At 37.7% G+C, this 20,376-nt stretch overlaps 1 protein-coding gene across 15 annotated transcripts in view; it reads right to left on the bottom strand.

Moving 5' to 3' along the window:
- LOC133273098 (collagen alpha-1(XI) chain) overlaps window positions 1-20,376 on the bottom strand; it is a 472,710-nt gene that overhangs the window by 77,402 nt on the left and 374,932 nt on the right. For 9 of the 15 annotated variants that reach the window (XM_061461051.1, XM_061461060.1, XM_061461067.1 and 6 more), the window contains 14 exons: window positions 14,504-14,557; window positions 12,972-13,025; window positions 12,804-12,857; window positions 12,166-12,219; window positions 8,899-8,952; window positions 8,750-8,794; window positions 7,160-7,213; window positions 7,027-7,071; window positions 6,520-6,573; window positions 6,004-6,048; window positions 4,603-4,656; window positions 1,899-1,943; window positions 594-647; window positions 468-512 (listed from right to left, as the gene is read on the bottom strand). In XM_061461051.1, the coding sequence (XP_061317035.1) occupies window positions 468-512; window positions 594-647; window positions 1,899-1,943; window positions 4,603-4,656; window positions 6,004-6,048; window positions 6,520-6,573; window positions 7,027-7,071; window positions 7,160-7,213; window positions 8,750-8,794; window positions 8,899-8,952; window positions 12,166-12,219; window positions 12,804-12,857; window positions 12,972-13,025; window positions 14,504-14,557 (711 nt within the window). Of the gene's footprint in view, window positions 1-467; window positions 513-593; window positions 648-1,898; window positions 1,944-4,602; window positions 4,657-6,003; window positions 6,049-6,519; window positions 6,574-7,026; window positions 7,072-7,159; window positions 7,214-8,749; window positions 8,795-8,898; window positions 8,953-12,165; window positions 12,220-12,803; window positions 12,858-12,971; window positions 13,026-14,503; window positions 14,558-18,520; window positions 18,578-18,833; window positions 18,918-20,139; window positions 20,215-20,376 lie in introns of all 15 variants that reach the window. The other 6 variants (XM_061461194.1, XM_061461233.1, XM_061461204.1 and 3 more) reach the window with 1 other exon arrangement.

The following is a 20,376-nucleotide window of genomic DNA, read 5'->3' as shown; positions in this document are numbered from 1 at the left end:
CACTCTGGCAAAGCCAAAGATCTGAAACAAAAACACCTGTAACCTAGAAAGCCATTGGAAGATGTATATTAAAAAAAAAACAAACTCTAGCCTACCGCTTTTTCAAAACAGGTAAAATAGCACTATTGTCACCACAAATCTCTCTGAGGCACAAGTTTCTTAGTATCCACTATAGTATTAACAAGAGAGGGGATGCCTAATTCTCTGCTGTAAGAGCACCTTAGAGAGAAGTTACTTAAACTGGAGCAAAGAGAATCCTAAACCATTCTAACAACTGAAGGGTTTATATTCACTTTGTACCAGTGTAAATAACCATGGAGGTCACTGACTTATGAATTGGGCTTGGTATGTCCCTAGGGTAAGGCAAAAATAAACTCACTGCTACAAGAGAAAACACATTGCAGTGAAGGAGACAGAAGACAACGCAGTGAAAAAAAGGGAAAGGAATTAAAAGTAGTCAGATTTACCTTTTCACCTTTGGATCCCTTGAGACCACGGACACCATCAGCTCCCTAAAGAAAGAATATAAAGAATTACCCACATGCACATATTCAAAAAATGGTAGAGGGAGGAATCCAGTAATTAAATCTTACCTTTACACCACGAGGACCTGGATAGCCAATTGGACCCTGAGGACCTGGAGGCCCCTAAAATACATTGGAGTAAAGAACCTTTGTTTGTACAGTACTTGGTCAGCAAGCAGTTCTATTCCAAGTCTATCTTTGTTCTTTCACTATAATGCAGCATGAGTGAGACATCAAAACAACAGTTGGCTGCCTGCCTCTAGGAAAAGTCATATCACATATCAAAGTCAAGTTCAATATCACTATAAAATGATTAAGAGAATTATGAACTTGGTTCTACTTGTATATTTCAGAAAAATCTATCCACAACATAAATTATCTGAAACAATGGTCATTGGGAAAAGTAACAAGCAAACAAAACCAATCTGTGTCTGAGGATGCTTCATTGATGATTCTCCAATGTCTGAAATGGACAGATAATAAAATCTTTCCCTAATGGGGCCTTTCCAACTGTCTTCTCACAACACCTCTAGACTGCTAACATCTCTGAGAAATAAAATTTTCCATCAAATTTGGCTGAAATTGATCAGTAAATTCAAAAGAAATAAGGAACAACTGACAAAATGGTCACACACACCTGTACTTTCAAAACATAAATGCTCTGTGTAAGCTTCATTTTCTCAAGGAATCAGGATAAAATCTACAAGCCTTTAACAGAGAACATTTTGGACACAAATACTAACATGCTGGTTTCAGTGGAACTGTACTTTCTGAGCTGTTCATTCATTCATGCTATTTATTCAGACTATATTTCAGTATTGCCACTGAAATCAGTACTGGAACTGAAACTGATTTCAGCTGCTATAAAGGGTGCTATTCTGGATAAACGAAGGTCAATACTGAGCCAGCAGAAAGATTTAAAGAGCTCCAAGATATTCAGTGCTTCATAAATAAATAACTTTTCACTGGAACTGAATTAAAGATGACCTCAAAAATACAATGAACATGCATGCGTTTGTACAAGGTTCTGAAGAGCCCTTGTTGGTACTCTATACAATGGAATTGTAAACTGAAACTATTTGCAAGTTATTTATATGAAATGCATGCAATTTTCATTGATTGTCATTCTGTCAACTCTATAATCAGTTTTATTTTCAAAGTTTAATCTCTATAGTATTTAGAATTTCCATAATATTTAGAATATAATAAATATTTTTGTCTGCACACAGATGCTTTGAATGCGCCATGAGTTTTCTAGTAACTTCCTAAACAGTTCTTGGAGCAACAATGTGTCATAAAGCTGAAAAACTGCCAAAGCTTTTCTTGAAAGCTATGCAAATAAATGGAAATAAATGGAAAAGTTTTAAAACTCACCAATGCACCTTTATCTCCAGACTGACCCTCTTTGCCAGGATGACCCTGATTTAAAAGAAACATATCTGATTTGTGAAATACTCATTTTTTGGTAGTAACATTTTATTATAAAACTGCAATTATTTAAACACTTGAATTTCAGGTCACTCATCACCCTTTTTCTGTATTAGAACACACACAAGCACAAAATGCTGAGAAAAGATGTTCTTAAAAGAACTTAAATTTAATTTAAAAATTAAATTTAATTTAAAAAATTAATTAAATTTAATTAAAAATAAGTTAAAATTAAACTACATTTAATTTAAAAATACTGATTTAATTTACATAATAAAGAAGAAACCGAACAATAGTTATGTTAATGTTTTCAGGACTATCCCGATCACCCCTTTTGTTCAGGTAATGTTTCAGCAGTAAGAGTTTATAATGCAAGACATTGTCAGATTTGATTCTGAAACAAGCAGGGTGATTAATATTACACATTCCTAAAATTATTTAAAAGATTATGGAATTTGCTGCAGAAGCCAACAGAAGGCTGATCTAGCCCTAACGTTCTATGTCTTTGTTTTAAAGTGTGACTTACTTTTCAGACAAAATACGTTTCTGTGTTAGCCTGTGTTTTGCATCACTGACATTAATACTACACTCAAAATATTAACTGATCCACTGTTTTCCTTTCTTGAAGAAATTATCCCAAAATGCTGCAAAATCTATATGTAATTTAATGCAACTAAAGGTTAATAGACATTTAAGAGAATCAGTCGGGAATTTATCTTCATCAGTCTTACTAGAGAAGCATAGTGAATCTTCACATTTGCCAAGCATGTATTCCCACATAACATGCAGCCAGTTACTAAAACTGTTCATGTTTCAGTGTCACTGACATTGCAAAATGTTTTCAGTGTGTCAAATGCGATATGATTTTGATGTGGCTGTTAATCTTATATGACAAACCCCTGGTGCTTACATTCAATTTTCTGGCCTTCGAAAAAGGTTTAAACTATGTTCTTTATTAAAAGAATTAAAATAAAAAGCATTTGATAGCTGCTTACCAGTGATGGCTACTTTTCCTTTAAACTGTTTGTCTTACTAATAGTAAAGATTTGTTATTTGCTTGTTTAAATCTACATATATCAGTTTTTTAATCCTAACCTCCCAGAATACCCATTCTTGAGCATAAAATTAAAATCTCAATCCAGTTAGAGGTCTCTATAACATGAAATGACTTTAAAAATGCTGCTAATAAAGACTGTATCATTTTAGATTTCTATTAATTCCAGTATAATATACCACTTTAAACAATGTCTCACCTTCAAAATAGAAGGACATTTCCTCATACAGAAGTGAAATGAAATAGCTACTTTTCTTCAACTCCTGAAAAAAAATGCTCTGGAGCTTCCATCAGATCTTAACACAGATACCATGGAAGCAGCTACAAAGCTCACTGCAGCTGGGAAGGTACTGTTTATTGCCTTCAATCACTAGTGTAGTTCTATGTTTGTAAATAGGTCATATCAATCAAAATGGACTGAAGTTTAACCTGCCTCTACAGCAGTTCCTCTGAACAAACCTGACTGTGCATGAGGGAGATAATTTTGGGTGGGTGCACTCATTGAGTTAGTTTTTTTCACAGCAGCCCATTTGATGCTGTGTTTTGGATTTATGACTCAAACTGTCTAGATAACACAACAGTGTTTTAGCTATTGCTCAAGTGCTTGTACAGTGTGGTTTTCTTGCCTCATTCTAATCCCTCAGACAGCAAGCTGAGGGTGAGCAAGAGGCTGAGAGGGGACACAGCTGGGAGAACTGACCCCAACTGACCAAAGGGATATATCACACCATACCATACCATACGATGTCATACTCAGCAGTAAAAGCTCAGGGAAAGGAGGAAGGAGAGGACATTCACAGTTATGGTGTTTGTATTCCCAAGTAGCCCTTACGCATGCAGTCAGTTCTGGTCTTCTTATCCTGCTGAAGTCCCATTTAAGAAACTGAGATTTAACTTGAAATATTGTGAGGGAAAATGGCAAGGGGAAGAGAGACATGACCTGAGAAGAAACACTGACTGCCTAATGTCTCTTGGTGGTACAAAAAGATGATGCTTTTGATACAACTAGTGTATATCCATGTAATTATGAAAAATGATTCCATTTAAGTTTAGGGCCTGAACTGTAAGCGATACTGCTTCAGGTGGTTATATACTCTGTTCATGTGAGTGAATGCATCCTCTGAGCTAAGCTGAATTCCTTAATGATCACAAGATTCTAAATACTGTCTGTCCTGGTGCAGACAATGAAAGAAGCAGCCAAAACATGTAATATGCACCTTAGGTCAGGAAGCAGAGAAAGATCTAGTCTATTCTGTGTTTCCTCAGAGAACAAATGCTGAGTATTTTTATAGATGATTTGCTTTGCCATACTGACATAGTACGACTACAGTGAAGCAATGTCTAGCCCTTTGTCAGTTAAGAGTATTTACATGTTCCTGCAGATGTCTCAGATGCATTTCATCATCTGGAAGCACATTTTAAAAGCCCACAGCCATTTTTAGCAGCTGCTTTAAAGATGTCATTCTTTGATTTTTAACTATTCCAACAAGTTTTAGGAGAGTTTTAGATTGATTTGATAATGCGGCTGCCAACTAGAACTACCAGTGCTCCAATTTCTTTTTGCAACATGGGTATCCAGAAATACTGGTTACTTACAGGAGGCCCATCAGAACCAGGAAGGCCAGGCAGGCCAGGCTTGCCTTGAGGTCCCTAAATGCAATAACAGAGACACATCTTAAGAACAACAGTGAACATTCTATTATTTACAAGGATAATGGAGTGTCATCCCTGCTGAGGACTGGCATGCCCTAAGCCAGCAAACTACCATAAATGTTTTTAGCATTTTAAAACAACTGGCAAACCCACTACAGCTGTAGAGAACAATAATAACGTTTTTTTTAAAGCAACAAATTAGAGAGGGAAAAAAAAGCTACCCCAGACCCAATACATTTAACTCTAAGAGCCAAGAATATAAATATATTTATACATAAATATCTCGATATAGATATCAGGGATAAACCAAAACTATGACAAAGCTAAATCCAGAAAGATACTATCATAGAATATGTGAGCACAAGGCCAATTCTTACACTCTTTAGCCAATGTAAATCACCTATATTTATGAGAACAGGCTTCAGGAATTATCTATGAACATGGAAACACACAACACAAGGTGGGGAAGAACTCTCCAGTGTACAAAGTTAACTATTATTTAGAATTTCAGGAATGAAAGGATTCACCATATGAAAGATGCCAACAAGACCAAGAAGTAAAGAATACAGGTTACAGAACTCCAGCACTCATAGTTGAAAGGCATGGTATATCTGTGAAAGCCTCTTGAATGCATATATTGTGGACCTAGCCCATTTTGTTAGAATAATACTTCTGCGACACGCAGGAAGGTAAAATGCATGCATATCAGTTCCTAAAATCTCCTTCAATTTCTTCTGAACTGTATATTAAACAGTGAAGAGAAGCAAAATCAAAGAAGACTCAATAGAGCAAGAATTCAGCAAAAGGGGGAGAAAGGTAAAATTAGTGTAAAATTCAAAACTGACATTTCTGAAATTAATAGAAGACATGTTTCAAACCACAAGAACACGTACAAACAGAGATTAGGAAAAAGAACACAAAGTGGCACACTACAGTATGTCAATTACACTGCAAAGTTATGTCAAAATGTAATCCTTGAGAACAGAGAACTTGGGTGGGTACAACTTTGTTATAAAAAGAGATTAATAAAAATCATTTTCACAGCTTGCTGTGAAATTAATCAACATACAACTACATGCTGTTCAATATTGTAGATGAGATTATGAAGCTAATAACAGAGAATTAACTGAAATTAAAGGGAGGAAATGATGCTTGTGTAAGTGTTTATAGGAGAAGACAGACAGGCCTCCGTTGGCTATTCATTTACTTAATGATTTCAGGAATATCTGCTAATTTTTAGATCTTAGCTTACTATTCTGTGAAACACAGCAAAGCTCTTAAACACACAAGCAAGGCTGCTGCACAGAACTGACTGTGAAATACCAGAATCATGCTGTAACTTACTTTTTCACCAGGAGGTCCGATAGGACCTTGAGGACCAGGAAGCCCCTGTTAAAAAGAAACCAGTGTGAGAAACCAGGGAGAACAATATACATACATTCACCCTACTAAAGGTCCCTCATCATTCTGTTTAAACATACTGGCAAATACAAGTGGCTTCCCCCCCAGCCCCCCCTTACAAGTTAGATCAGGAGTTTTGTGTGAGCATTTTGCACAAGTCACTATTCTGGCAGTGGGTCTGTAACAAGATCCTATTCAGAGTTCTCCTCCAGGTGTGGCCGTTCCTGTTGCATTCCAGGAACACTGAATGAGTCATTTTTCTCCTGAATGAAAAATCCCTCTGAAAGCTTTACTTGAAAACTCTGCTCCCGCTGCCCAGAGTACGTTTGCAGTGTTATTTATAAAATCATTGAAGCTTTATCGGTTTTGCACATTAAATGCTAACCTTTTAGTAATTCACATCTATTAATCATTTGCTGCATGTTACATCATACATCTTGAGAGTTATTTTACACTTACCTGTGGGCCTGGAATTCCTTGCTGACCAGGAGGTCCTGGTTCCCCTTGAGGACCCTACCATACAAAAAAAATACCAGGGCATTAGGTTTGCATTTCTGCACTACAGATCTTAATTGTCAGTGCTAAAAGGAATACAGACTCATCACTGTTACTCCCTCTTTAAAGTCTACCACCAATTTTCTATCCAGACTGACTTTTTTTTTTTTTTTGTTAATGCTAATTAACATTATGTTTGGGTTTTTTTTCCAACAGAGAATAACAGACCATATGTAGGACCTAAGCATTGGAGTCCATGGTGCTAAAGGAGCTTGACAGAAAGCATGGTTAGGCCTTTTGGCTGAAGACTGAGTAATAGATGGCTTCTCTTTTCTATGTAAAATCATAATGAACCTGAATATTCTGACAAAAAAGCTTAATTAAGTGGAAGAAATGGCATAGTGGCAGGGGCAAGAGAATGTGGAAAGGATTCTTAGAACCCACACCCTTTTCAGTTCCCAGCTTACTTACCATGTTTCCTTTTGGGCCAGAAGGTCCATCAATACCTGCAATGCCCTACAACACACAATATAAGCATGAGATACTTTTGGTGGACTTCCATTTTGCTCCTGGAAATTGCAAATACAAAGCAGTTCATACGTACAGGTTGTCCAGGGGGACCAGGTGTACCTCTGGGGCCCAGCAATCCCCGTGGCCCCTGTAAGAGATGAAACACTTATTAACACCCCCATGCCTCTTTCTGAACAGAGACGCCCAGCAGCAGGACTGGGCAAGGAATGTCATATTTGAGATTGATGATCTTAAAGGTCTTTTCCAACCTAGTTAATTCTATAGGAAGGATGAGGGGAAGGCAGCATGAGGGTTGAGAGACAAAGAAAGAAAGAAAGAAAGAAAGGAAAAAATCACCAGTAACAGATTCTCTTGAATCAGAGAATTAACCAGGTTGGAAAAGACCTTTCAGCTCACCCAGTCCAACCGTTCCCCAGCCCTGCCAAGGCCACCACTAACCCATGGCACTGAGGCCTCATCTCCATGGTGTGTGAACACTTGCAGGGACGGTGACTCCAGCCCTGCCCTGGACAGCCTGTTCCAATGCCTGAGCACCCTGTGGGGAGGAATTGTTCCTCAGCTCCATCTAAACCTCCCCTGGTGCAGTTTGAGGCCGTTTCCTCTTGTCCTGTAACTTGCTACCCGGGAGCACAGACCGACCCTTCACCTTTCTAAAGCAGCTCTAAGGGGCACCCGGTGGAGGCTCTGCCCCTGGCACCGGCCAGCGACACGGTGCGGCGGGGCCGCAGCCTCGGCTCTGCTGAGCGCCGGCGGCTCCCGCCTGTTGCCGGGGGGGTTTGCCTGGGCGCCGTGTGCCGCTGCCTGCACGAGTTAGCTCCCGGGTGCGGCCAGCCCCGTCCCTCCCGGCCCGCAGGAGCGGGTGGCACGGCCCAGCCACCATCTCACGTAAACAGGATGGCAGTGCAAGGGCAGGTGTTGATTTAGCTGCTGTATGGTCATTTTAGGCAGAGGTAGGAGATAACTATTTATATTTCTTGGTGCAGTACACTGGCACAGCATCTTCCACTAAAGTTTCAGCTGTGCCTTGGCCTGAAGGCCTGACCTGAATAGTAGCAAACATGTTTGTATTCCTGTCTTAAAAATATGTTGGTCTTCATACTCTATACTACTATTCTAAGAGTAAAACTGTAAAGTTCCAACAAATAATTGGAAATTACTGATAAAAGCTGTAAAGATCCAACAAATAATTAAAAATTACTGATAATTTTATTATAGTAAATGAATACATTCTGGAAATCACACTTATTCCTCTTACCCCATGAAGCACAGTAGTGTGAAAAAAGAGGAGAAGCCAGGCCTTATTTTCTAATAGACAGATGTTTAGAAAACATTTTCAAAGCAACAGGGGCTTAGTTATATTCTCATGCATCAAGGACTGCAGTGACTGATTTTACACAGCAGGATAAGAAATAGCTTTTGTGATTCTGAAATTCAGGTATGCTTGGCTGGATATACCTCTGTCCTAATTCTAACCTTGTACAGAATGTTTCACCCCTAACAAAACTGTTCGTTTGCTTTTCAGCCATTATCAGTATTCTCTATATGCACACACAGGCAGTAATTTTTATATCTGGAATTCAGAACAGTTCAATGGAAAGGAAAAAAAAACTGATAGTGACTTTTGTTTGTAACAGAAACGGAAGAATAAGAAAGCATTGCTTACAGCTTCACCTGGGAGACCTCTTGGTCCTACTTCCCCGTCTTCTCCCTGGTTTTGTACAAAAGGAATATAAGTTTTAGGAAAAAAAAAATAACCATATTCCAACCTCATGAGGATTCACTCTAGATCTGACTGTGGAAATAGCAACTTACTCTCGATCCATCTTCACCAGGTAAGCCAGGAGGTCCCTGTGGGCCACGGTCTCCCTGTAGAATAATGAAAGTTACAAAAATAACACAGCTGTTGCTGGAAACAATAGTGGATAGGAGGGAAATGAAAACTAATGTGATAGCTGAAGTCTGATGTGTCAAAACACGTCGACACAATGATACAAACCTGTAATAGGTTACAGGATTCAGTCTTTTATTAGTTCATCATAAAAATAAACATTATTGATACAATGAATTATTTGTGTTTGTAAAATTTCACTCTGTAACTATTCTTGGCCCCAAAACATAAACAAACCACTGCTACAAAAGGCAGTGTAACCAATATTTTCCTTTGTCTCATCAGCACCTTCCCCCTCCAGCTACACAATGTATTACTGCCAATAAAATAAGGCATGTATACATGGGTCAGAAGTTAATAAACCAATTGCTGGGCCCTGGAATATACACAGTGAAGTTTCAGAACCATGCACCCTTGCACCAGTCATTGAGAGCCTTGGGACTGATTTGTCTGAGGCTGTGGAAAGCAGCCAGACTTCCACACTTCCCCTCAGAGGCTGGGGCTTTTCAACTCTATATATGCAGAGCCTCAGTAGATTCTGGACCATACTTTTAGGATTTATTTTTCTTTCCCCATTTCTAAAGAGAACTAGTGTGCTACATAGCTCAAACACCACTGACTGACCTCTTTCTGGGCAGCGGGTTTTTAGACTATTGACTTCCTCCTGGCATTGGACAACAACCAAGTATTCATGCTGTTTTCCTTAATTTTATCAGTGTCTCCAAGGAGCCTGACCACTGCGTGGATCCTAGCAGAAATATATGAAGTCGCTTTTTAGTAGATCCATTCTTTACTCTTTTAGACTTTTCTGGGGATTTTAGGTAACTTGCTCTCTTACCCTAAAGCTATCTAATATTAGGGATGCCAGGACTTTATTCAACTGCCTTTCTGTCCTCTGTAAGTTGGAGTTGGCATTGGAGAGGAAATGAAAGTCTGTGAACTGCACTTTAATAGCCATAAGATGAATCAATACAGCAGTTCTTGTATTTTGCTAAGTTTTGGAACTACTCAATGTGATCTGCCAGTAGAGCATGTGGTTTTCTACATGCTAAATGACACTCCTGAAAGATGATAAGAGACACATGATCTGTACCCTGCCTTTCAATTAACGTTCAGGTGAAGACTGACTTAAGCTTTCAAATATTGAAATAGTTTATCCCCTTCAAGGGCTATCTTTCTAGTCTTGCAATCACCTGGCAGTTAGATTAGGAGCTTACATTCAGTGTCCTGGTATTCTCATGCAGTAAGAACCAAACTTCCTATCATTATCAGAATTCTCAGCCTTCAGTTCTCTAATACCTTCCTTCAAATATTCTGTTAAAGCCAGAATTTCATTTTCCTTAGACCTTTTCTTCTAACATCCAGTGTCTTGCTTTTTTACTGGAGAAGGGTTATACGTCTGGTATATCTAAATAATAGAATTCAAAGACATAAATAATGAAGTTAAAAAGAATATTACACCATGTGGTCTGATCTTCCCTACACTGGAATTTAATCCAGGATCTCCTGTCTGACAACTTGTGTTTGACAAAAGCTTAACTTCAGAGAGACATCCAGTTTACAATTCATATTTCAAACACGAATAATTCTAAAAGTAGTCCTAAAACTTCCACACAAGGTATGTGTTTTCAGCATCAATTTTCTTACAGCTGAAACATAACTACAACTGAAAATTTGCTTGTCTTTTGTGATCTTTATGGCAAGCCAGAGAGAAATGAACAACTGCATTATATGCTGTCAGTATATGAGTCCAAAGAGCTACAGTGACCTTATCTGGCTTTGAATTTAGCTGCTTTTAGAAAGATCATACTTTGTACTTTTACAGAAGATTTCCACAGAATAGTGAGAATGCAGTGATTTTAAATAATGGGCTGAAAGAAATACTATTTTGCAAATTTCAACCCAAACTTATTCTCCTGCTATAGTTTGTTTAGAAAATATGGAACAAATAAGAGTATTTGCCAAAAAAACCCACAACAAAACAAACCCAAACCAAAAAACAACCAAACAACACTATTTCTTTATGACTGGTTCCACAGAGAGACAATTCTAGTAGTTCAAGTTGGAAAGCTCCACACACTCCCTGACTGAACCAGTTTTTGCTCAGCATTAAATGGAGTGAAGTAATGGCAACAGCTTAATGTCTATCCCCCTCTGCTGGTCACCTGCTGATTAAGCTGGATTTCCATTCTATGATGAGCTAGTTGCTTTACTCTCTTTAAGTGAAACGGGATGATGAAAGAGGACCAAGACATTTCTGTATGACACTGGAAGTTCTTTTCACATTGCAAACAGAATTCAGAAAAGTATCTTTAGATGCTATTAGAAAGAACTACGTTATGGGCCAGTAGACAAGACAGAGATTTTCTGGGAAGTGCGGCAATTGTGCTAACTCATTGAAGGGTGAGAGCTGTAGTAATTCCTTAGTCATGAAGGTTTAGAATATATGGGAATGGTTCTGTTGACATTCCCACTCACTGCTTCTTTATGGTTCACTGCACTTACTAGGACAATAGTAATGGATTTACATTCAGGACAGCTTGTTGTTACTAGCATCTAACTTAGGGGAATAATTTAAAGCAGAAATCCCCTGCTCTGATCATCTCTACACTTTGTAGGGAAAGATGCAGTCTCATCCTACAGATTGGTATGACATAAGGAGCAAGTACTTTATTTAAGCATTACTTCAGATTTTCCTGTCTGACCTGACTCCGATCTTTCTTTAAGCTGCAGTTACTGGAAAAAGCCACACTGAACAATTCAGTTTGTAATTCAAACATACAAATGCATTTGTTGAGCAAACTTCTCAGCAGGTTAAAATTTGTCATGCTCCTGATACAAAAACTTCATGCTCATTTCCTTTTCCTATTATTATTTCCCTTAACAATCACTATAAATCCAACAAGCAAATCCCTAAACTAAGAAAAATTAGAGCAAAACCTAGATGATGTGATCTGAATTCTGAAGATATATTTGTATCACTAATACATACGAATTGCTGTCAATTGATATTACTAAAATGTTTCAGAAGGAATACATTATGTGACAATACAGATAGTATTCTGTAGTGTGAAAAGATGACATTCTGTTTTCAGTTTCCTCATAGTCCTTAGTGTTATTTTTAATGAACAGTCCATTATTTCTGTGAAAGTATCAATTTGTTGTTGTATAAATATACGTGCTTTTCTTACCCTGTTACCTTTGTCACCAGGGAGGCCAGGAAGACCATCAAATCCTCTGTCACCCTAGGAAAGAAGAAATCACAGCTTTAGTAAATGATACTGCATTCTGTATTACCCTGAATAAATTGTGCCTTCTCTCTAAAAGTTAGTCTCTACTCTTCGTTATATTTAAATGTTTGATATTGAATGAAACACATGGAAAGAAGCACACAGATCAAACTCATGAAATTTGCTTTTATGCAATACATCAAGAGAAGATGCCACACCAATTTTTTCACTGTGCTGTAATTATACTATTTATAAAAAAGAAGCCCACACTGAAATGAAAGCTTGGTTCTAGCTATAATTTGCAGTTGAAAAACTGACTTTACTATTGCTGATACTCTGTAACTAGAAACTTACTCTGAGGGACATGAATCATGCCCCAGAACCAAATTACTTCAAGGTCAGACCACTTACCATTACCATTAATTACCATATTTTAAATGGATGATTGATTCTCAACTCACATCTAACCCTATCTGAAACCTCAGTATTTTCACTTGAGAGAATTTTGTGGTGGCCTGGAAGAAACTGTGGTACCTACATAAAATCTGTCTAGGCCATTCCAAGACTGAAATAAAGCCTCAGGTCTCACTATTATTTACCTTTGCACCAGGTTCTCCTGGCATTCCTCTGGCACCATCAGCTCCAGGACGTCCCTGCAAAAACCGAAAGGGATAAGCATTAGAAAATGGAGTGGAAACAGCTAATATTTAAATATATTTAAATAGAAACTATGTGCTCAGTGTAGGGTGGATCCATACACTACCTACCCTTTTCCCAGCTTTTCCACTTGGACCGGGGGCACCTTGAACACCACGAGGGCCCTGAATGTAAAGAGTATAATTCTTAGAATCACATTCATGTCAGCAAAAAGCTAGTTAAACAAGCTAGTTAAACATCTCTCCTCAAGAACAAGTTAAGATTTTTTTTAGACACAAACTGCATTTTTTCCCAGAAGATGCACTCTGGTTTCTAAATTCCCATGAGTTTAAAAAGAACATAGGCATCCAAACTGTCCTTAGCACTACCAGTTTTAACACCAGCTTTCATGAGATGGCACTAAACACAGCGTAATTGGTCCTTTCAACATAAAAGCTTCTTAAGTTTTTTTTTCCATAGCTTTGAAGATCTCAGTCCTGTGGTTTGATAACCTTTTTTCCTCTCATGCCAAAATTATTTTAGTCATATTATAATTATTTGATGAAAGCTAAACAGTGCTTATTTCAGATCTGTAAGTCATACACAAACATAAGTTATTCTGGTAAACAGCTCACATGCTGTCTTAGCTTTACACAGCACAGTCTTAACTAGAGGGAGACCATATTACTCCAGACTGAAAACAGCTCCACTTTTCAAACACATGCAACTTTCACTGATGACTGCGTAGGTGTATTTTTCCATGGAAGCTTTCTCATCCCCAATGTAAATTTGCCTTTTTCAGGTGAAAATCGCAATGGTAAGGCCTAGCCATCCAAAATTACTGAGTAGGAAGAGAAAAACTACTAAGAATGTAAGATAGCAAACTAGAAGACTGACCAGGTGTTCAGAGTACTTCTTTGTTTAATTGCTTTGGTTTTCTTCTGAAAATATTCATGTGGAGTTTTAAGAGGGCAATTAATAATGTAGCAAAATTAATGTAGCAAAAAATAATAATGTAGCAAAAAAAAAAATAATGTAGCAAAAAAAAAGTAGCAATTAATAATGTAGCAAAACCATGATACCACTTAGTCAAAATCATTGTTCCAGACACTCCTATCATGATTTCTATAAGAACCCCCTATTACTTTTAGGTTTAATCTGAAAGATTTCAATGTGTTTCAGTGCTCCATAGCATCACTGCACAGAAGCTGATACAGTAGTAAGCTAAGAAGAAAAGCATGCACTGATTCTTAAAGACTTATTCTAGCTATGTCATGTCTTTCTTGAAAATATCCTGTTTAATTCCCAACTAAGTTCAACCTCTCTCACCTTATGAGATCTGATAAGATCAGAGCCCAAGGTCATACAATTGCAGACTGACATGATTATTTAACAGAGAAAAGAGCCTGAAATGACAATATTAAAACATGTTTTCAAGTGATGACACTCTACATGTGATAATTGCTCTTTGTTATATAAAGATGGTTATTTTCATATTTCCAAATAAACAATCAAGTATTACATTCTATTAGACTAGCACTATAAAAGCCATTTTTCTTCAACAGTGTGTGGAAGGAAATCATTGACTGATTTCTTCTAAGTGATAGGAATACATTTTCTTAAAACTATACATGCTCAAACTTAACAGCTAATATTATTGTACCTGGGGACCTGGTTCACCACTTTCACCCTTAGCACCTGCTGCTCCAGGTCCACCCTTGATGAAAAAAGCAAAACATATTGTTTAAATATACAAAAACCTCTTTAAATGAATAAATTAATTTCTATAAATTAATTACAGGAAGAAAAACAAACTAACAAACAATCTATTCATTAGAAGGTATGACCTCACCATTTGAATCTGTAGATACATCATGATATATTACTGTCTAAACACTGGGCCTAACTGGGCCAAAAATCTACTACCAAAGAAAACTCCCATCCATTCAAATGGGATCAAATGTAGCAGTTTGTTCTGTATTAATATTTGAGAGCTAAATATGAGCACAGTAAGAACATATGAAATGCAAAAGTGCATCCACTGTAGAGAAGCCAGCAGAAATGAAAGCCACCTCTTTTTACCTTTATCAGTTTCTGTGCTGTACAGGAAGTAACAGTCACAGAGTTCAATCCTAAGACCACCATAGTCAATGAAAAATACCCTGTCTAATCTTGTCATGACCTTCAGTGATGCTTAAATCAAGGTGTCTGCGCATCTGGCCTGGAAGAAGTGGAAAACCTATATAACTGCATCTCTTTTCCATCATGAAATGATGACGCAAATTTTCAGAGGAAGTTTTATTCACATAAGCAGACCTAAGCCACATCTTCATCCAGGGCAAGATACTGTACATGGAACCTGGGGCAGAACTACTCAAAGTTTGTGTTTTCTTCATGGTGATTTTACAAAAATAGATAAAACAAAACAAAAAATCTCAATGTTCTCACACAGAATACAGGCTCAGCAAAGGAACATACTGGAGTTTACAGGCAAAAGAATTTTGCTTTTCTAACCTCTGAAGCAGGTCATGACCAAATATATGTATTTAATATGAAACAAATACTGCAGTTCTTGGAAAACTGATAATCCTCCTATATTGACCTTAGTGACCATTTAAATAAAGAAATTGTCTCATGGCTTGACTTAATGCTGAGTCTAGTATCCTGGAGTGGAAAGCTTCCTACTGACCTTGCAGTGTCCTAAGCAAATTCAAAATCAGATCCTGAGCTGGTACTGGCAGTGAAGAGAACAGTGGCTTCGGTAGGTGGTGACAGTCTGTTTGCGTTTCCCCGATATAAGCCCTGCTTTTAATTAACATAATTGATAACAGTATCTGCAGGCAGAAATGACATACTGCACGCTGTGTTCACTAAGAATGTGAACTCCAGACTCAGTCAAAGCTAGTTTGGGACTTTGATTGCTATGTTTGAGACCTATAATAACTGATACACTTTAAAATGGATCATACTGACCACTAAATTAATTTTAAAAAATATACTTCCTATTAAAAGCAAAAGCTCCAACTATTTTATTCTTAAAGTAAGCCAGGCACACAAACCCTTGACAGATAAAGAATCTGTAGTTTCTTCTGGAACTGTAGTCCAAAAATGCTGCCAGATCAAAGAGCTGGATTAATAGAGCCTCCTGGTGGCTTAGAAGCAAAACAACTATTAATATTGTTAATTTGTTGAATTTAGCCTACAGAAATTCATGAAAGCTTTTAAAATATGAAAACATGAGTATGAGGCCAGATTATGCCTCCACTAAAGGTATACAACCTACTGTCAATATTATTCCAGTCTTACAAATTAATTCCTTTCTTACAGCAGTTACATAGTTATTTTATCAGTATAGACTGAATGTTATCTTGCAGGTCTCTTGATTTAAATACACTTCTGGAGATAGTGTATTAGTTTGTTAAATAGACCCAGCATGTTTGACTATTTGCAAGCGTTGCATACCTAATCTCTATCAATCAGGAACTTGTGAGCCAAGATCTCTGCTTGGTAGCAACTATTTACTTTGGAAGAACTACTCTAGAAAAGAATTGCTCTTACGTAGTTTTGCTGAAAAATACAAGTCCAATGATTTCGGTTATCTCAGTTTCTGGGGACCAAGTGAAAATTTACCTGAAAACAGTACATTTCACCTAGATAAACAGCCTGGTTTCATGTGACTGGCCAATTTGGAGCACAGCATAATCTGGAACAGACTTTTTTGATACTATATGAAGATGGGGCAAAGCACTCTCAAGCCAACTGAGAATACAACTTACAACAGTTTTAGTATCATGTAGCTTTTAAGAGTCACTGAAGAGAATGTTAAGCTGCTAGGATAAGGGAAGAACACAACCCAAGCTATTCCTTATACTTCCTCAAATATTCACTCAACAGTATGTAATTATTCTATATCCCCCTGGGTTTCCTTTCTTAATAAAAGTAGTCACTGGAGGAAGTAGCACCAAGAGCCCCTGAGGCAACCTTCCAGTTGCATTGTGCTGCTATAATTATACGCAGGAGATGAACAGTAACCTGACCAGTACTTTCTGTTGGTAATAGTAGGATGTTATACTTATGTAAGTAATACAGCCTTCTGCTTTCAAACTAATGGACACTGTACATTCAGGAGAGTGAGGATGAGAGGCAAGAAAAGGAGACTGGAAAGGAAGGACTCAATTATTACTGCTCAGCTATGGGCTGTTGCTGAAACATCACATTAAAGAACAAAAGAAGTGCAAATGAAGGGAAAGAAACTGTATTTCTTACCCTACAGTATCACCACTAAGTTATGACCAAATCTCCTGCACAACTGTGATGAGTGGCAGGAAACTACTTTAGCGAAAACCGCTATTGCATTCTTACACAAAGAGAAAACCTGGTGGCCTCCAGCAGCTTCTGCTGCTGTTTTCTGTATATGCTGCTATAGTTGTGATTGGCATCTCTCTTTTCTTCACACAATAAACCAACAGGAACTTGCTTCATCTTGGTTACCCAGTGATTATTTGTTTTCTTTTCTCAATAGCACAACTGTATTCTTGTCTGTGTTTTACAAGTAGATGCATGCCTGATCTAATGAGACATGTTAACATTACTCTTTGTGTGCACCACCATAATGACAATATAAATAAAAATTACAGCAGACACAGATCAAAATTCAAGAGGCCAAATATTGGCCAATCTCATTGTGCCATCACAGCAGACAAAACAGCTCCCAAATTAAGTGCATCTTTCAAATATGGATGCTGTACCAACTGTAGAAAACAATTTCACTCTACATCAGAGTATAAATACACTCACCTGGGTGAAACTTAGAAAAGACCAGTCTACAAAGCTTCTAATCTTGGCTGTATCATTTGTTATTTTGCATCATGGTACAAATGATTTATAATAGCTTTTTGAAAGATAGCAAATGCTAAATTACATCATTTAGTGGACTACTGAGTCTAGAAAGTATCCATTTCCTAAAAGAGGAAATTGCAATTGCAAGATGGATCTGGTGGTTTTGCCTTGCTGAGTTTCCTACCTGGTTTTATTCTTTCATTGTGAAGATTGTCTTTTAAAGTGTTTATAGGGATTACAGAGGCAAACCTATCTGCAGTCACAAAGTTGATTTGCATGTCAACAGAAAAGCTTATGTTCCGTGTGTAAACTTTGTATTTATACATAAACAAATACTCAGATTTTTGAATATCCACAGAGCCATTTGCCAGATCATTTGGTATTAGCAGTCAAGCCAAAGTCAGGACTAAAGTGAAAATTGCTCATAGGAATGTCTCTTAAGAACTTTCCAGATTCAGCTTAAATAATGAGCAAAGATAATTCTCCACACTCTTGCTTTAGTAGCTTCTGTAGAGTTTCATATTTACTACAAGAAATTTATGAATATTATTACTGAGATGACTGACTGCAGAGGGATATGTCATTAACTACATAAAATTATTAGTTTTGTAAGTCCACCAATGTGCTATATCCAAGCACCCCAAAATCTACCGTAAAAACTGATACAGTATTCAGGTTGCATTGCAGACCTTGAATAAGAGCACAAGCTATGGCTTTAATTCTATCAGTTTCATTTGAAATAAAAATAGTATAAATACAGAGGTGTAGGCAAGGCCAGAATGAGATTCACTGACTTGCGTTACTGTGTTCTTAAACCTGTGCCCCTGTGTTGTTTACATACCACAGGACCTGGTCTTCCAGTGAGTCCCATGGGACCAGGTGGACCTCTCATAGCAATCTGAGGAAACAAACAGATCAAAACCACTGGTATCAAGGAAAAAGCTGCCAGCCAGCATACAGATATTTTATTTTAATACTATTTCATAATGCATTAGCAAATAAACCCCTGTCATTGACTCAGTTTTCAATAAACATAACTACTGTGATGAGATAATTATTAAAACTCTTCACATCCTGCATGATACGAAGTGGATTATTTTTTGGGGGGACCTGTAGCCTTGTAACAGTTTCGTTTGCAGGCTCCTTATGCTCACCCTGGCTTGCTGAAGAATAGCTTGTGCTTGAGCTTCCTGAGCTGAGATTGTTGGACCCTTCTCACCATCTCCACCAAAGCGGAACTGCAAGTATCAAAACAAGAAAAGGATTCAGAATTTATCAAATTACAACCATACTTGTTCTGAGGCTACAACTGTGTAAACCAAAGACAAGCTCTCTGTTTTTAGTTCATTCCACTAACTTCAGAAGACTGCTGCACTGAGGCACTGGATCCAGCATGAATATTAAGTCATTGGTAATAGTTTAGACCTGAAATGCAAACATTTTCTTTATTTCATAGGATCTGGGGCTCCATTTTGCTTCAAAAAGAGGCTAAAATAGACTCTTCATTGTCTGCAAAACCTCATTAAAAATGAGGGGTTTATATTTATCAAAAGTAATTAATTCTCTGTACTTTGGTAGCTACCCACAGAAAAGTGCAGACTTCAATTTCAATACCTACACATGATGATAAAGAGCCATGCATCCCACAAAAGGTGTCTCTCACATGTGACTTGGGGTCACATGTGCAAGACATTCAGCTACTGCTACAATAATTCCCCTGAGTAGCGGCATTTTCTCATCACCTAATTATTGGTAAGCAAATATTTCTGAGACTTTACTTACCTTGCTTTACTTCAAAAACACTCTCCCTTCATTTACAGGTGGTTTATCAGTTCTCTGGGTTAGCAGTACACATCAGAGCTTCCACATACACCAATACACTTATGAAAAATTAATTCCATGCGCATAGTACTTTTCATACCACAAAGCTGCAAGATACTTTAACAGCTTTGTGCTTGCTCCTCACCTGCTGTAACAGATGGTGTTTTGCTTTGACTCTAGTGGGAGCAGAACTGGCTATGTGCATTTGTATTTCTATTCAAAGAATGCACTGACTCTTCAAAGAGGACACTGAAGTCCAGTGGAATATTTAAGATTTTTCAGGTCAAAGAGACTTGAAAGTATATGCCTGCTGGGAGTACACGTCCTGAATGCAACAGCAAACTCCTTGTTCAGGACATATAGTAGCAAATAATAGTTACTGTTGAAAATATACAGAGGATTTCAGTGAGTGTATTACATTCATGTAGATTCCAATCTGGCAGCCATGAAAGAGCTAAAGCATATTTTGTTTGAGGAATATAAGGTACCATATAACCTTCAAATGCTTATAGCATACATGAAAGCCTGTATCATCTCTCATTCAAAAGACAAAATCAGATGAGAAAATACCCATACATTTCTTGAAACACACTTCCTCCTTTTGGAGGCTGGTTACCCTGCAGTCATAATACTACTTACCGGCAACATTAACATGGTACCCGGAGGACCTGCTAATCCATCAGCACCAGGGAGACCAGGGCGGCCAGGCGGACCCTGAGGACAAAGGATGAGACCAAAAAGACAGCTACATAAGATGAACTTTTTGAGTCACACTTGTATTCATGACACACTTACAGAATCATAGAATGGTTTGGGTTGGAAGTAACCTTTAAGATCTAGTTCCACCTCTGCCATGGGCAGGGACACCTTCCACTA

Source organism: Pezoporus flaviventris, unplaced genomic scaffold, assembly GCF_033815535.1.
Source record: "Pezoporus flaviventris isolate CSIRO_AGI_PZ_B2104156 unplaced genomic scaffold, CSIRO_AGI_Pfla_v1 ptg000001l, whole genome shotgun sequence".
In the NCBI taxonomy this organism is placed as follows: Eukaryota; Metazoa; Chordata; class Aves; order Psittaciformes; family Psittacidae; genus Pezoporus; species Pezoporus flaviventris.
Note: the sequence above shows the minus strand (reverse complement) of the source record. Positions and strands in the feature narration are given on the sequence as shown.